At 43.6% G+C, this 15,741-nt stretch overlaps 1 protein-coding gene across 7 annotated transcripts in view; it reads right to left on the reverse strand.

Annotated features, from left to right (window-relative positions):
- Positions 1 to 15,741, reverse strand: part of Rbp6 (RNA-binding protein 6) — an 824,356-nt gene that overhangs the window by 221,104 nt on the left and 587,511 nt on the right. For all 7 annotated transcript variants that reach the window (XM_076368421.1, XM_076368426.1, XM_076368422.1 and 4 more), the window contains one exon: positions 9,000 to 9,092. In XM_076368421.1, coding sequence (XP_076224536.1) covers positions 9,000 to 9,092 — 93 coding nt within the window. The remainder of the gene's footprint in view (positions 1 to 8,999; positions 9,093 to 15,741) is intronic.

A 15,741-nucleotide genomic window follows, 5' to 3' on the forward strand; every position in this document is an offset into this window, starting at 1 on the left:
CCCTCTTGCCGTCACCGTCGCGTCTCCCCGGCAAGGCGCGATGCTTTTTTTTTTCTTCCTTCAGCTGCCGGTGCTTCACTACGTCGGAACGCAGCCGGTTGGTGATTAGTGTGCTCATTACGCTCGACGCTAATGATGCTTGCATCGCCAGACAAAAGCTGCGACAAGCAAGCACACGAGAGTTGCGAGAATCGCTACGACGTCTCCCGTTCCCTTTCCACTGTTATCTCTATCTAGCCTCGAACTACACATCCCCTTCTCTTGCGTCTTCCAACCCTTCGCCGGAACACTGTGACTCGCTAACCATCGTGCGCAGATCCGTTCGCTACGGACTAACTACGATTTCCGAGGTTTATCCCATGGTCGTCACGCATATATCGTTGAGTAGTTCGGATCGAAGAATTTACTGGCGTTTTATAGCCTACGCTTAAATGAACTTGTATTGATTTTTGAATGTTTCGTAACATCGAAGGTGAAGAGACTGATACAAGTGATGGACGATTGTCAACGTTGTCAACTGAATGTTGGATATTTTTGCAAGGAAGTTGCATAATTCATAAGAAGTATCCTTTGATATTTATGGTAATACTTATACGGGGGTGTGTTTGGTTATAAAGTGATTCAGATTATCAGTTTCAGATGTCAGGTACAAGAAATCAAAGATTCCTAAAATGTAAGGATTATTCATTACGATAGATCATGAATGCTGCAAGAACTCCCGGACAACGATATTTGTCTATTTGAAAAAGAATGAGTCGGTGGTGAATTTTCATACATCATACTTAACTCCATTTATTTAATACACAATGAAGTTAAACGAAACGTTTGTTCCTCGAGGAAATACAGCTGGAAAAATTACGCGAACTTGAACATTTAATGGAACCACCAATTGTATCACCGAGTAATGGATATTTTTGGTGAAATTTGTATTTGCGCAAACTAGTTAACCCTTGGTTAATTTTATTTAATTGAATTCTCATTCACTGCGCGAATTGTAATTATGATTTTAAATAATTGTTTATGGAATGCAATTACCGAAAGAAGCAATTGATGCACGTGAAAAATCAGCAAATCTGATTCGCATTTTGGAAATGAATAGAGTCGGTTTGTGTGATTATATGGACCATTTAGGGGGGACGAATGAACGTATTCGCGGAATAGAATGCGTCTCTTTAGAACGGAATGCATTTCAATTTTCAGCGCAACATTTTAATTGCGACGCTCTGGAGCACAATTGGGATAATGTTTTTAATTTCTCGGGTGGAAATTTTTTGCACTTTCACGGGCGAAATAGTGGGCATTTTTAATGAAAAGAGGCCTGTGACAATGGTATTTCAATCGTTATTGAACGTACACGCCGCTTTTGATAATTTTTTAATAATTCCTTCTATAGAAATGTTCCGGTGCCGTTAGAAAATGCGACGAGTTAAAGTCTCTCAGTTGTGAAATTACCATAAAATATTATTCTTCGCATAGATTGAACGGATACGAAATTTTCAGAAAATACATTTAATTATATTCTCCTTTCTCCTGTTGACATTTCGACACACCAATCAAACATAAACAATATACTCTAATATTTAGTTATCTAACATCATCTCTGAATGATAAATCCAAATAAAATGTTTCTCGCAAAAACATCCACACGAAGCAATTTAACGAGAAAACTAAAGTGTAAAAAGGAAGAATAGATATTTTATCCTCTCATTAATATGCTATCCTTCAATTGCGTAATCGGGCAGTACTGCAAGTTCATGGAAGATGTTAAAAGCTTTCGCGGCCGGTAACCCAAATGCCTGCAGGAAATCTTGTCTCGTTGGGAGGACGAGTTTAACCGGTTAAGAAGAAAGGTACAAGTAAGGGGTTGGGGGTTTGAACGTGATCTCTTTCTCAAGGGGGCGGAGAGAATGGGACGCGTTTCCAGGGTCGCGCTCGAAACACGAGGAAATTAATAAATTGCTGAAACTTAAGTCAGCCCCCTAAGTGCTGGAATAAAGGACCTTCATAAATTTCATTCCACGCGCCCCAGCGCCTTCGTTCAGCCTTGTTCCCTTCATCCCCGAAGAAGGAATGCTTCGGTGTCCTCGTGGAAGTTCGTGCAGCCGTCCAACCCCTGGCTTGTTCGAGCCTGAGCGATTTCGAAAAAAAGGAATCGTAAGAAATTGTCGGACGCTCCCGTGACAAGGACGAAACGCTGACGGATTAGGGTTGCTAGGGAGCAAAACATCCGACGTGAGATAAGGTAATCACTTTACACGAGTAGCGCTTTAAATCCACGACCCTCCGTGAGACGGGTTCGCAATTAAATTCTCTCCATGATAAGACGATATAAAAAAGTACAGGCGAGTGACAAATCGTTCGTCTCGTTAGGAGTTTGCTCCTGCGTCAGAACATCGGTGCGTTAATGTCTTACGCTCAGGTTCCTCGTACTTTTCCGTACAAAGGAGTTCATTTACAGTAAAACTGATAAAAATTAGGTAGCTTTTACAATTCATCGAAGTCACGTCACGCAAAATTCTATATTTTTATTATGTAATCGACAAATGTGACTGGGAAAGTGGTAAAACTGTACATCGCAGCCACAATCGTTCCAGACACCGTCCAAAAATGTTAATGGCAAAATCGATGCCGGGCTAACCGTCGTCTCGCGGAGCAATTAAACCACGAAGCTCCGCAATAATAGCGGATTTATTACGAACCATTGGCAACCGGCAGCCTGCCCCACTCCCATTAGGTTGCTCGGAAGGTGGCAATTTTTTTTCCTGCGAGCAATGTTCCAATTGTTTCCTGATCCGGCTGATGAATCCCGGTTCGGGGACGTAAGATCGCGGGAGGTCGGTCACAATGCCCGAGGCCGCCATCGTTCGCACCTTATCGAACAGCCTTAATTGCGTTTTTATCGGGGATAAAAAATGAATCGCGAAAACGGGGTATCAGCGGCGTCGGTCGGCTCGCGCGCGTCGCTCCGTTCGTCGGACGATGCCTAGGTGTTGGCGGACAGAGAACGGGGACGCTACCGACGACCGAAGGCAGGGTGAATGGGCGAGGGGCGGATTGAGGATGACGGGGCGGGGGTGGGGGAGAGGGAAGCGCCGAAATGAATAGCAACGTGAAACAAAAGCATCGGGTTACAAATGGCGTGTATTCGCGACGGCATTGTTTTAAATGGCTGTCAGACGCCCGGAATTTATCCCGTTTTGCTACGTGACAGGCGCCATTAAATTTATTTATTCATCCGCGCAGGCGCGGGCCACATTCGGGGGAAATCCCGGTGAAGCCTCCGGCTCGTGTTCTACAGGTGAGAGAGGGCCGCTGAACAATTATTAGCGATTCATGGAAATGACCGCGATATATGCGGCCGTTACGCGCGCGTTACGATTTCAGTGTGTAACGGTTCGCGCTCGTTCACCCCCCGGTGTTTGCGCAGAACAATTTAGCCAGGCCACGGCTGGCCCGAGGAACTTCAAATATGCACAGGTGCCGTGTTCTTATTTTTGAAGTTTGCTGTTTAGATAAAATATGTTGTGCAGGGTGTACTCCACAAGTTTTTGCAGTATTTTGTCGCTTCAACATCAGTTGGGCGCGAGCTATGAAAACGAAAGAGTGAGAGACGTTCGAAAAACGAGAAAACGAAAGTTGGAAAGAATTAAAGAGTTTAAGAGAAAATTAATGGCTTTAAATTTCACTTTGAAGTGACCGAGCAGGAAAGTTTCATTCGAAATTTAACCTATTTTTGAAGCGTCTACCGTCCGAGTTTTTGAACTTCTACTGAGTCACTGGAAACCGCGTGCGTTCTTGATAGAAGCACAAAGTGTGTTCGAAACTTATTCTTTTGTTTCCACGTGATTCAGTAAAGGAAAATATATTAATTTTTCAAATACTCTCTTATTAAATTTTATAAAAAGGAATTTCTAACCGACAGCAACGCGTATTTTAACCTTCCAAACTAGGGCGTGTCCGTGACAAGCAAAATCGTAAGCCGGATCGTTGATTCAGCGCACGTCTGCGCGTCAAAAGAGCACCGCCACTTATTCTTCTTTCATTAGCATTCGCTGTTTCAGAAAAACAGTAGCTCCGCAGAGCGATCCCCGGGCACAATTGAGTAATTATAAACTTGACGCGGCCTGAATAAACCAAGCGATCCAGCGATAAGTAAACAATACGTTACAAGCAAAGTCGAAGTTCCTTCGAGGCGGCGTGCTCGATAGAACGAACCAATCTTCGTGCTTCCAATCGCCCAATCTCGATGACGTAATTGTCTTTCAGCGGGCTTACGAAAGCGAAGGGTAAACTTCCCGGAGGCTTTCGAGCCGGAGCTCGGTATCGATAAACGATCGCTTGGAAGCGAAGTTCCCTTTGCGGCGCGGAATTAAACGAGCTTGCCCAGACGATAGTTTGAAGCAGCGGAAGGGAAAAACGGAGGTGAAAGCGGAGAGACCGGCCGACCAATCCCAGGATACGTTAATTCTTAATTTCTTAATTTCAAGTCGACCGTTATGCACCGCGTCAAAGAGGTCTCGCGGCGGGCACCTGTCTTCGTCTTCCTGCGCCCCTTCGTTCCTCTTCCGCCACTTCGACTGTCGAACGAAAAGAAGTCGAAAGTTGAAAGCGAGTGCAATTAAACCTCGACTCTTCAGGGATCCATTCATTTTTCAAGCGACATCGCCGAATCATCCTTATCCGAGTTTTACGTCGCGTGGCTTTTGGGGGGGGGGGGGTAGATAGGTCTAGGTGGCCGCAAAATTAATGAATAATGATCATTTTATTTGCAACGGATTATGCAACGAAATAACTCTTTGTTCTGGTTTAATTTTGATTCAAAGTGTAATTCGAATAACGTCGATGCGATGTTTACAAAAACTCAAGCAAAGAATATATTTAGTATGCTCGAATGTTACAACGTGTCCGAGAAATATAACGGTAGATTTGAATACCTGTATAGAAAAGCATTTGTTTGTTTTGCTTCTATATGCTTTATAATGTTATAGTAAAGTATATACTAAGCTCAAGATGGGTTAAATTTGTTTCTCATATGGGGAAACCTTAGAAATTAATATGTTTTACTGAATGTAGAATTATGTTTAACAGAAAATTATTAATCCTTAATCCAAAAACAGTATCAATCCTGATAAAACATTGAATTTATTTTTGAAGCGACTATATTCGAAACGAATTTATGTTTGCTTTCGTCCTTGGTCACGAGATTCCTTTTGTTCGAAAGGATTGCGAAACGAATAAACATGGCATAGTTGTCAGTGTAATCAGCTTTCAGGAATGATTCACAGCTTTCCCAGTTCACCGACCAAGATTTATTTCCTCTCATCGTTGTCTCCATTCGCTTGGCGTTTTAACCCAGACCCGAATCGAACCACAGAATTTGCATCTTCCAAATGCAACAAAATTTTTATTTACCAGCTTCCTATCAGTGATTCGAATTAATTGCAGTCAACAAGATAAACAACTTAAGCTTCACAAAATTATCTTCATTAGAATTATCTACGAATATTACAACTGTCGAAACTCAAATGAATTCAGATTTCAACCTAACCGTTGACTACGTCCATTTTACATTGCAAAAATCAAATGAGAAAAATTCGCTTGAAACGAAGTTTCAGCATACGTTCAGCGATATCAAACATCGGAGCAAACATATAACAAACATCTCAACTAGTTCATTCAATAGATTGTTTCCTTTCCAAACAAAAGGCAGACAAATGGCAAGGAAAATCGTCAGACAAATCACGTCTGGTCGACATAAAGGTAAAGATCGGATCAAGATCGAATTAAGATCGCTATCATCGGGGCACGAGTTCTCTGAGCTAAGCTGGCTGAAGAGCTAACTCGATCGGGGTAGCGACGGGATCAACCGGCTAGCAACGCAGCGGGTGGGTATCGCGAGGAAGCGTAAATATAACGAATTTACCAGCAATGTCGTTAACTTTATCAGACTCGCGGCCAGCGGTATTTCATTGGCGGAGATCTCGTTGGTGTTCCCTTCGCCGGCGGAAACGGAGCAGCCGAGGCTTGCGGGGAACCAGAACCGACCCGAAGCGGCCTGGCAAACGATATAAGGTTACTACTGGCAGGATTTGGTCCGCAGTTCCGTGTGTTTACGTGCCATACACAAAGCCGGGCTGTTTGTACAACTGTGCACGGCCGACGTATCCGCGCGGAGAGAATGCGCTCCCGGTGTGGTTCTTGCGACGGCACGTGCGCCGCCGCGCCTGTACTCGTACGAATCGAATCCTGATACGTGCCCGCGATGCCAGTTCGCAACCCCACGCTGCTAAACAGAAGGCAATACCGCTTCTGCTGTGTACGCGTCTGTATACACATGTTTGTTTGTATGAGTGCGACCGATCTTATCTCCGTATGTGGGTCACACAGCCGAGGGAAGCGAACTCGAGCCACAGCGAGCAGGAAACTATGCATTCGGAACCGGACGAGACTTTCAACGAAGGACGAAAGAGAACGCTGAAAAAGGAGAGGAATCGTGGTTAGGAGAAACGGGGCGGAGGAGGCGAGTCAAGAGGTTAGACCGGAGATGGTGCCTAGCTCTGATATCTCAAATCCGTTTCTGGCTCGTGCCGCCAACCACGGATAACCGTCGATGTCGAGATCTTCCCCGTCTTTCCCTTATCCTTCTTTTTCCCCGTTTCAGTTGCTTCCTTGCGCGTAACCTTCGCTGCGTGCAATCTCCGGTGGAATATTGAACTGGGGAATATGGACGTAATGCGGTTAAGTGGTATTAATTTATAGGTGTACAATATTTATATAATTTATGTAATAATGGGATTTAAATATTTTATTTATTTAATGTCTTCTTTTGTGGATTTTCGACCTTGTTCTCTTCAAATGCAATTTGTTTCGCTGCTATCTTTTCCAAGCTTTATTCGTTTTTTCCTGCCGCTTTTTTCAATTTCAATCAATCAATCAACTTAATTTTATTCAATCCAATCTGCCGTCCGTAATATCCAATCGTTTATCAAACATGAATATAAAAAGTAAACAAGAATTACATTGCCGTAGGTTATAAATCAACAAAATGATTGGGTAGATTGAATTAAACATTAAATGAAGTAACGTAGTAATTACTATGCCGTTTAAGTAATTACTCAGTAGCTGCTTTTAAATATATGTCTATTTTACATGCTGCGAGCAATTAATTTCTTAAGGCACTGTATTTATTTGCGATTGCTGTATTACTTTGTCATTACGGTGTAAAATGAATTGCATATTTGTATGGGAACAATAAATACATTTTCAATAATTCATCTAACTAAACTTTTTCTGCAATGAAGAGAACTTCAACTGAAGTTAGCCCGAAATCACGAAAAACCAGTGCAGTGGCTATAACCAGTACATCAACCCTAATTGTAAGGATGGAAGGTGCTGACAACGACAAATATTCAAAGTACTCGAGCCAAACAATCGTTCGTTTCCTATAAACGGCTTGAATTCCGGTTCACCGAAGTGCCGAAGTGGCAGAAAAAGGCAAACGACGATCGTTATTACCAATTACCAAACCGTTAATTCTATTTACTTCATCGCCAGGACGAGAAACGATTTCGGGGAACTGCCACCGGCTCGTAAATCACGCTCGAGCACCATTATCTGTCTCATACATCGAGCCGATGAATCGCGACGGCTATTATCGGGGCGATAGAAGCTGGAGAAGTTCGCACAATAACGCGTAATGGCCCGCGCAGTTTCGCCAAAGGTCGATAAAGGCTAATTAGCAGAAATCCTCGTCTCAGGTGGTCCTTCCGCCAATTCCTAATCACTTCAACGACATTGAGAAGGACGTCTCGAGTATTTCGGAAGTTCAATGATCGCCGATGGCGGCGCGCACCGATACCTGGCCCAAGTTCGTCTGGTACAATTCCGATCGATTCGGATACCTGGCGCGAAATATTTACCAACAACTCCATCAAGGGTACGCTAGCGTTCGATCATCCACTGGCACACGCCCCGCCATAGTTCGCTTTTCATTTAAAATTGTATATAATAAGATTGAGAAAATTTTTTGATAAATGAAAAAGTGTGCTGTGAAAAATAAGTTACTTCTAAATTTTCGATTACCTAGTTACTTGAAAAGAGCGCGGGACTTCTTTTTCTACTTGCAAGTTATTAACGACAAAATGTCTCTGGCGAGCATATCTGTGAAGGAAGCCGTAAAGCAACGGGTTAACGCTACAGAGGAATATTGCAATTATTGGCAGGTGATCGGGCACCGGTCACCATAAAAATCCAATACTGGGACGAGCAACCGTACCAGCAGATAATGTTCCACTATACATTTCGATTTGCAGTAAAATATTCTCCGGTTTGATTCGAAATGGACAATCAAGGGAAACTCGGGAAATTATGGGGGAGGAGTGGTACGCGCGCGAATCCCCTTGGTTCCAGTATTCGCAGGAGAATTTTATTCGAAATTGTAATATCCCAGGTCCGAACGCGCAAGCTGAACGTCAGGTATCCGCGTCGTTAGAGCAATAAAAACGAGGGGGCCCCCGAAGTGCACCTATTAAAATCGGCGAAACAATAAACGCCGTGAATTGGCGAGCGGGTCGGCGGGCGCTCGTTCGTTCGTCGTTCCCGGCGATTGGCCCTGTCAAATTTCACGTTCCGGTCGGTCCGTGGGATTAGACGACCGCACCGTAACGCAGGAAATAAGCAAAACGCTGAATCGGATCGACAATGTGTCCGTCCGGCCATCGGCACGCCCCGCCGAAAATAATGATTTGACCGGTCCCGCGACAATGATCACCGGCAATGTCCGGGACAGCTCGACGCGGTACGAAACACTGACCGTGCCCAATGATTTTGGCTACAATGACGGACCGTCACCGAATGCGACACGACGCGGCGCGATGCGGCCGACTGTCGTTGATGTACGATCCGATGCACGTCGAATGTTTGTCACCGCGCGAGCTACCATGCGAACGGACACCTACCGACACCTCGGCCCAATTAATCAATGTTAAGTGAACACTCACCGGGCCGAACTGTTCAAAGTAGTTTTTGACGTCCTCCAGCGTCGTCGGTGCCGATAGTCCACCGACGAATATCTTCTTTGTCCTCGTCACCATCTGCGGAAACAAGAAACTTGGATTAATAACGGGGTAACGCGTGAATAAGTTTAGTAAATGATAATCTTCTGCATTATAATGATCAGTGTAAATATTTGAATATTTGAATATTTAAATATTTGATAATTGCTAGTGTCGTTCATTGCAGATATGTTGAAGTAGAAGATTGTTTCGATATCATTGATATTCGACGCCTATCGCACAAATGAGTGTCGGCGTGAATATGTAAAAGAATTATACAGAGCGATGAGAAAGAGGATTGCAAACTTGAAAAGTGGATAGCACTTTCTAAATAAAATTAGTATTTTCGAAGTTACAAAGAACTTTTCGTCTCGGCTAAAACGGGTTGCCTGTTCGCATCTGACGTTCTAACAGGATAACAAGAGATTATCTACCTTCGTCACGCTTTATACGGACAAATCATAATACAGGATTATCTTGTCATTAGGGCTTCACAGAGGCAACATGAGTTACAAATCCTTGCAATCGAGCAATAATTATGCACAGTTAATTTAAGATAATCACAATACGGAAAGAATCGATTTCCTAAATCAAGAAATGGTAAAAGTATAATTTTTGTATCTTCCTTCAATTTATGGCTAAAAGTACTTTTCAAAATTTTAATCACATCATTTGTAACTACGAAGTCAGCGATACCGTTTACTTTCGAATGGTTTTTATAAACTATTATTGATCGCTGTGAGATATTCACATTTGGCAAGAGAAATAGAATGTTCGGTAAACAAAAACGATATTTATTTCCTGCTGGAAAGTGCGTCGAAACTGATTACCATATTTTCAATAAATTCCACAATCCGAGCGCCGGAACAAAATTTGATTCGAATAGTTCACAGTAGAGCGCGCGCAACAGTCACAAATACCTCGTTCATGAGAATCCCATCTGATGTAAGCCGAAGAAATAAGTTTTCCCCGGTCGGGGAGGACGCTTTGAAAAACTTTCTGCTTTGATCTACGACAATAAATCCTTAAATGGGCTGATACTGAACGACAAGCGACGTTTTCTTCCAGGGTGGGAAGTTCCCGAAGAAATTAAAAACTTTCCGTTTTCCTGAATATTTTCTTTGGTTGTGTTTCAACAGTGAATGTAATCGGTTCCAAATTTAATGGCTGAAAATGTCTCGAAGGAATTCACCGTGCGTTTCGAAACACATTTACGTCGCTTAGATCGCGTTGTCCGTGAAAACGTGATGGTAATGATACCACTTTCAAAGTGTGTTCGGGAAGAAAGGAATCGGAAGTCTGGTGTACGAAGAGGAAATGGGATGGACGACTGAAAAATAATACGGTCTTGTTTAAGAAATTGATAAGGAGATGATAAAATATGAATAGACTCCGTCGAGTGCGCCAGCCCGTTTCCATAGAAAGGATCCTTTCTCCACCGACATTTTTCATATTTCTTCGAATCAGTAATGTCACTGCCGATCTCCGACGTCGCCCAGTTACCATCTTTCATACCGAAAGCGGGATAGACGTTGCTACGTTCGACCGTCATCGATAAAACAATTAACGTCAATCTTCTGTACATTCATCGACTAAAATATTTTCTGAGTGAATTATAAAATAGGTAGATACACTTACAGTTAAGGTGTTCGCGAATTTACCTTAGAAATAGGGGAAACATGAAACTATTAATCTTAGAAATATGAATTTCTAATTCACTGATTATTTATCTTTAACACAAGTTAAAAATAATGTCATTTATAAAATCGTAATATTCTGAAAAATTGAATGCACCTTAGAAAAATGGATCTTTAGAAATCATCGGGCGTCTAATAATATTCAGAATAATTTGTAGTCTTGGAATATCTATTATATCTGAAAATGTTTTTAGAAAGAATAAGAACGAATCATAATTACGCCTCTGAGGATTCGCGTGTTTTGCTGATATCAGGTTTTCAGTTTTTTTCGACGCATATCTCCTTTGGAATGTACAGCGCGGAAAATTGTGCCGGTATGAGAGCGAAGAGCCCAGTTACGTGTTTCCCATATTGAAAAGTTTTTCGCAAGCAAGGGGAGTGAAGAGTATACAGCGTGTAGGTACAAGCTGCATTCGCGAGGAAATTTCAGAAACCATGAAAGGAAATTCGTTGTCGGCTATTGTCTGTAGGTTCTTATTAATATGAGCTTTCGATTCCTATGCTTTATTAATATTTTAGTAAATATTCCGTAAGGATCCTGGTGTCATATGTGCTGACTAAAAAAGTAAATAAAAATCAAGTTTTACGCATTTAATGCTAATGCTAATTTCACGATAGCCAAAACTATAGTAAACCAGTGGCACAACATCTTCAAAGAATACACGACTGTACCGCAACAATCAGAACAAACAACAGAATAAACAAATAACGCCTACGGTGGACGAAAACAACGCGACCCAGTTAAAATCCGCATGAAATTTTATCGCGCGGAAGCTTAATCGACAGAGAGAAAGAAAACAAGATCAAGCCAGAGCGGAGAAGAACAAGGAAAAGCCGACGTTCACGGGTTAACATCTTAATAACATGATTGCAACGTAATAAAGCTCGGCGCACAGAAAATTTCGTAGGGAGAGGTAGTTGCGGCGGTTTCGCTGGCTGGAAAAGAGAACGAGACATAAAAAGGGCGCAGGGTGCGGCGAGGGTTGGAGGATGCGCCGAGGGCAGAGGGGAGGGGTTGGTGGGGACCAGTGAATACAGCGGAAACGGCAGAAGAGGTAAACTCTGGTAATTTCAGTGATGGCTGGGCTTAGACCTCTCTATATCCGGTCAGTAACGCAAACCCCCAGGGCGCAAGTCCTTCCACCTCGTGGTTCTGAACTCGACTCCGGGTCTCTTTCTAATCCCACCCTCCGGTTCCAAGCTCTCATCCCTATGTCCCTCTCATCTTATGGGAGAGCGGACCGGGCAGGAGGGTGTGCCCCGCGAGCTCGTCCGTGGGGTCTCGGGCTAATCAGCGAAGTGTATAAAGTCCCGGGGATGAAAATAAAACTGGCTCGGATCTCGAAAATTAAATAAATGACTCGCCCCGATTTTGCCGGCGAATACCTGGCCCATCGTGAAAGAACCTCGGTAGTGACAGACGGCTGTCGGAATGGGTAGGAAAAACGGATTGGCGAGCGAGCAGGCCAGGGATACCGGAGGAGACGGGGCGTGGCGAACCGAGCGAGATAGACGTGGATAAATAATGAGAGGGAACAAGGAGTGGGGGGATGAGGGTGGCACGGAGGTGGAGGGTTACGCGAGGCAAAGAGGAACCACTTATTCGAATGAAGTTGCAGCGCAGCCAGCGCACCAGCAGCCGCGGCACGGCCGGAAGTGCCGAAAGAGGGAATTGAAGTTTCCTGATATCCCGCGACTGGCGGCGTCGTTGCCCGACGGACGGGTTTCGGCCTAAGAACTGGCCGAGCCACTGAAATTTTATTACGCTCCGCTACGCCCGGTACCGTTTCGTAATGAGAGCATTGTCGTGCAAAAGAGACAGTTCTGGCCACCGTCTCGCCCTACGATCCGCCGGAGACAGTAGTCGCCGCGCTTTTTTCAACTGCTAGGACTCTTTTGTCCTGCGACGAGACGTGGCCGGATTGGCCCGTGGAACACGGTTTGCCCGCTTGTAATTACACCGTCGAAGTTCCACGGCAGGAGACCCCCATCTTACGTTATGCTTGAGGTTAAACGGTGTCTGGCAATTTTCGTATGTACGCGTTGCGTGAAAGGATGGTGAGAAGCTGTTTGGCCTGTGTGTTGCTTGTGAATAATAGTTATGTAAATAATTGACCTTCATTTTGTTCTGTCGGTGGCCATACATGATGAAAGGGTGGAAACAGTGTTCTATATTAAAACGAGAAGCTAAGCGAATACTTAATAACAAACGTAAATTTTTTGTTTTCATCACTCTTCATTATGTATGTTCAAAATATCTCACAAACCCTGACACAGTCGAGGACTGTTCACAAAATCGCCAAGGTTCAAGTTCAACTGTGTACACGACGCAGGGGACACTGAGGTAACTGAGGATGGAGCTGATTGCTCGACGAAGAATAGGGTAGAAAAATATAAGTCACGAGGGTGAACGGAGCAGACCGAGCTCGGGTCGTTAGCGAAGATAGGAGCGGATAGCAGCGGAATGGTAATGGAAACTCGGGGAGTTCCACTTATTATGCCGTAGCATTATGTAAATACCGGAAGGCTATTACAATTTTACAACTTACTAGGTGTAGCTTTATAGTTTCATTGCTTCGGGGCCCGTCTCGCTCTCGTCTTTCGGTCTTCGGTCTCCTCGCGGCCCTAGAACGCTGGACTAAAGTCGCGTACGCGCCCCTAGCTCGACATTACGATTCACCTCCTCTTTCTCTCTCTTCCTCTCTCCCCTCCTTCCGCTTTTCCTCCCCGTCGCCGTTACAAAAATGAAATTGTCGCACGGAAGAAGCCGTATAAATTTCGCCAGGGCTTTAGGAAATCCGCTGCTTCCCGTTTCCTCTCCACGGAAGAAAAGCCTCTCCCGCCTCTCGCAATTTCCGATTATGTGTTTCCCCGAGGATTCGTAATCAGGTGCTTCTTCGCTTAATGAACAGCAAGAAAAAGATATCGTAAAAATATCGTAGCGCATTAATATCGAACACGAATGAAATACCATGCTCAGCACTGGAACGTAAGGCACATATTTTCGCGAGAGCTTCGCAGAGAATGTTTTATTGAAGAGCAAGATTAAAACCTCGAGACCAGTTGCGTCAAGGAAATTAATGAATATTCAATGTTCATGAATAGGGAAATGTATCGCGTGGACAATTAACTGTGCAAATACGGATTTTATAACGCTCTGCATGACCGAAAAATTTACTTTAACAAGAGATATTCATTTGGAGTTCATCTACCCCTTTGTTCTGCAGGTTACGTTATGTTAGATTCGTGGCAGAAACTTTTGTTTAAATTTAATTATTATGGTACAGATATTCCACTCATTCTTTTTAAATCTTCAAAAATTAACAACGTTAAAAATTTATCAAAAAATTAATATATATTCTCAGCATTGAATGGAAAATACAGAAATCTTTTCCAAGCGTTGGTAAAATAAAAGGAAATAACGTGTATGAAAAGAGAATATTTTACTTGGCAACAAAAATATCGACCGTGCGTTCCATATGTAGAACAATAGCAGAAAAAATGTTAAAGTAAACGCGCACTTACAATGAACACAGAACTCCCCCCCCCCCACCCACCCACGCGCCGGCAAAATTATTAACGACAATGTAGCTCCGCGAGCATACATATGAAAGAAGTTGTAAAGTAATTAAAATACCGCAAATGCGCGTCAAATGTCACTGTCACCTAAACTACGTATATATACGGTAGTCGGAGGTAATTTCTTTGTGACAGCCGATTAATCCATCTATTCGACGGCTGGGTCCGTGTTTCACTTTTTCTCGTCGTTCCTCGAACCGATACGAAGATAAAGCGATAAAATTCCATCCCCGAGATGAAGGAAGACAATTTATCACGTTATTCTAGAGTTTGAGGGGTCGCGGGTTTATCCGGACAGGCAACGCCCGAATTTATCTTTGCCCGTCCCGCGAGCGGCCGTTAAACATCTCGCATTACCGGGATACATTCTGATTAATCTGGTAACTAGCCGCGGTGTAAAAAGAAATGAGGCGAGTGTGAAACCCGGAGCGAGGAACGAAGGTGCGGAACAAGGGAAATGGGTAAAATAAATATTGGAATAAACGTTGGGAGAGTGGGCGTGCCAGTTTCGCCGGGGCCCAACCGTTAAATCTGCCTCGCGAGTGCGAATATTGTCGTATGAAATGGCAAGGAGAACGCTTTGCTCGTTCGCAATTATTGTGAAAGTTTAATCGGCCGCTCTATGCCGCGCTGATGAGACTCCGCGAGTACAGGTGAGTGAGTGAGTGAGCGAGTGAGTGTGCGCGTGTGTGTGTGCGTGTTTGTGTGTGTGTGTGCCTGTCCGGTATATCGCGGCAAACTTTTCGGATCGTATCGTTCAAAAAATGTTTCGCAATTTTTGCTCCCCTTCCTTCGCGGCGGGAAGTAACGGCGGCCAGAGGGGAACGTTTAAACGACTCTGCGCTTTTAATCGGAAAACACGGGAAACTCTATTCGAGCATTTTGTTTCGCTGTTCGTTCGATCGTGATTCTCAATATTCCATTTCTTTCATCTCATTTGTCAATCTTCTCTCTACAGACATCAAAATTGAATTTTCCATTGAACAGAGGTTGACGAATTCAAACAGATCAAGAAGACAAGTGTTTCAAACACTTCTTGCGCAACTAAATATGAAAATGTGTTCTTTCGTAGATGATATACTCTGTATACTAGGCTGTCAATAAAATTCCTTTAGATACGAACATTTCATATCTTTCTTGATTACAAAAAAAATGGATCGCAGAGGGAAAAATACTAGTCAGTAGAATCAAGACATGAATCGCCGTTATCGTTATGTATAAATAAACAAACACGCTCACGTGTACGGCATCCAGCAATCTAAAACCTATCAGCGCGCAGTTTCTTAGAGCCAGAAACTAGTGGTTTCCTCTCGGAGGAAGCGGAACGCGAGAGGCGCGGCCCTTTAAGATTGATATCCTTAGATGGCTGAAAAAGTAGCGGCGAGGGTTGAAGGGTTGGGCAAAAGGCCGCT

Source organism: Nomia melanderi, chromosome 6, assembly GCF_051020985.1.
Source record: "Nomia melanderi isolate GNS246 chromosome 6, iyNomMela1, whole genome shotgun sequence".
NCBI classification, from domain to species: domain Eukaryota; kingdom Metazoa; phylum Arthropoda; class Insecta; order Hymenoptera; family Halictidae; genus Nomia; species Nomia melanderi.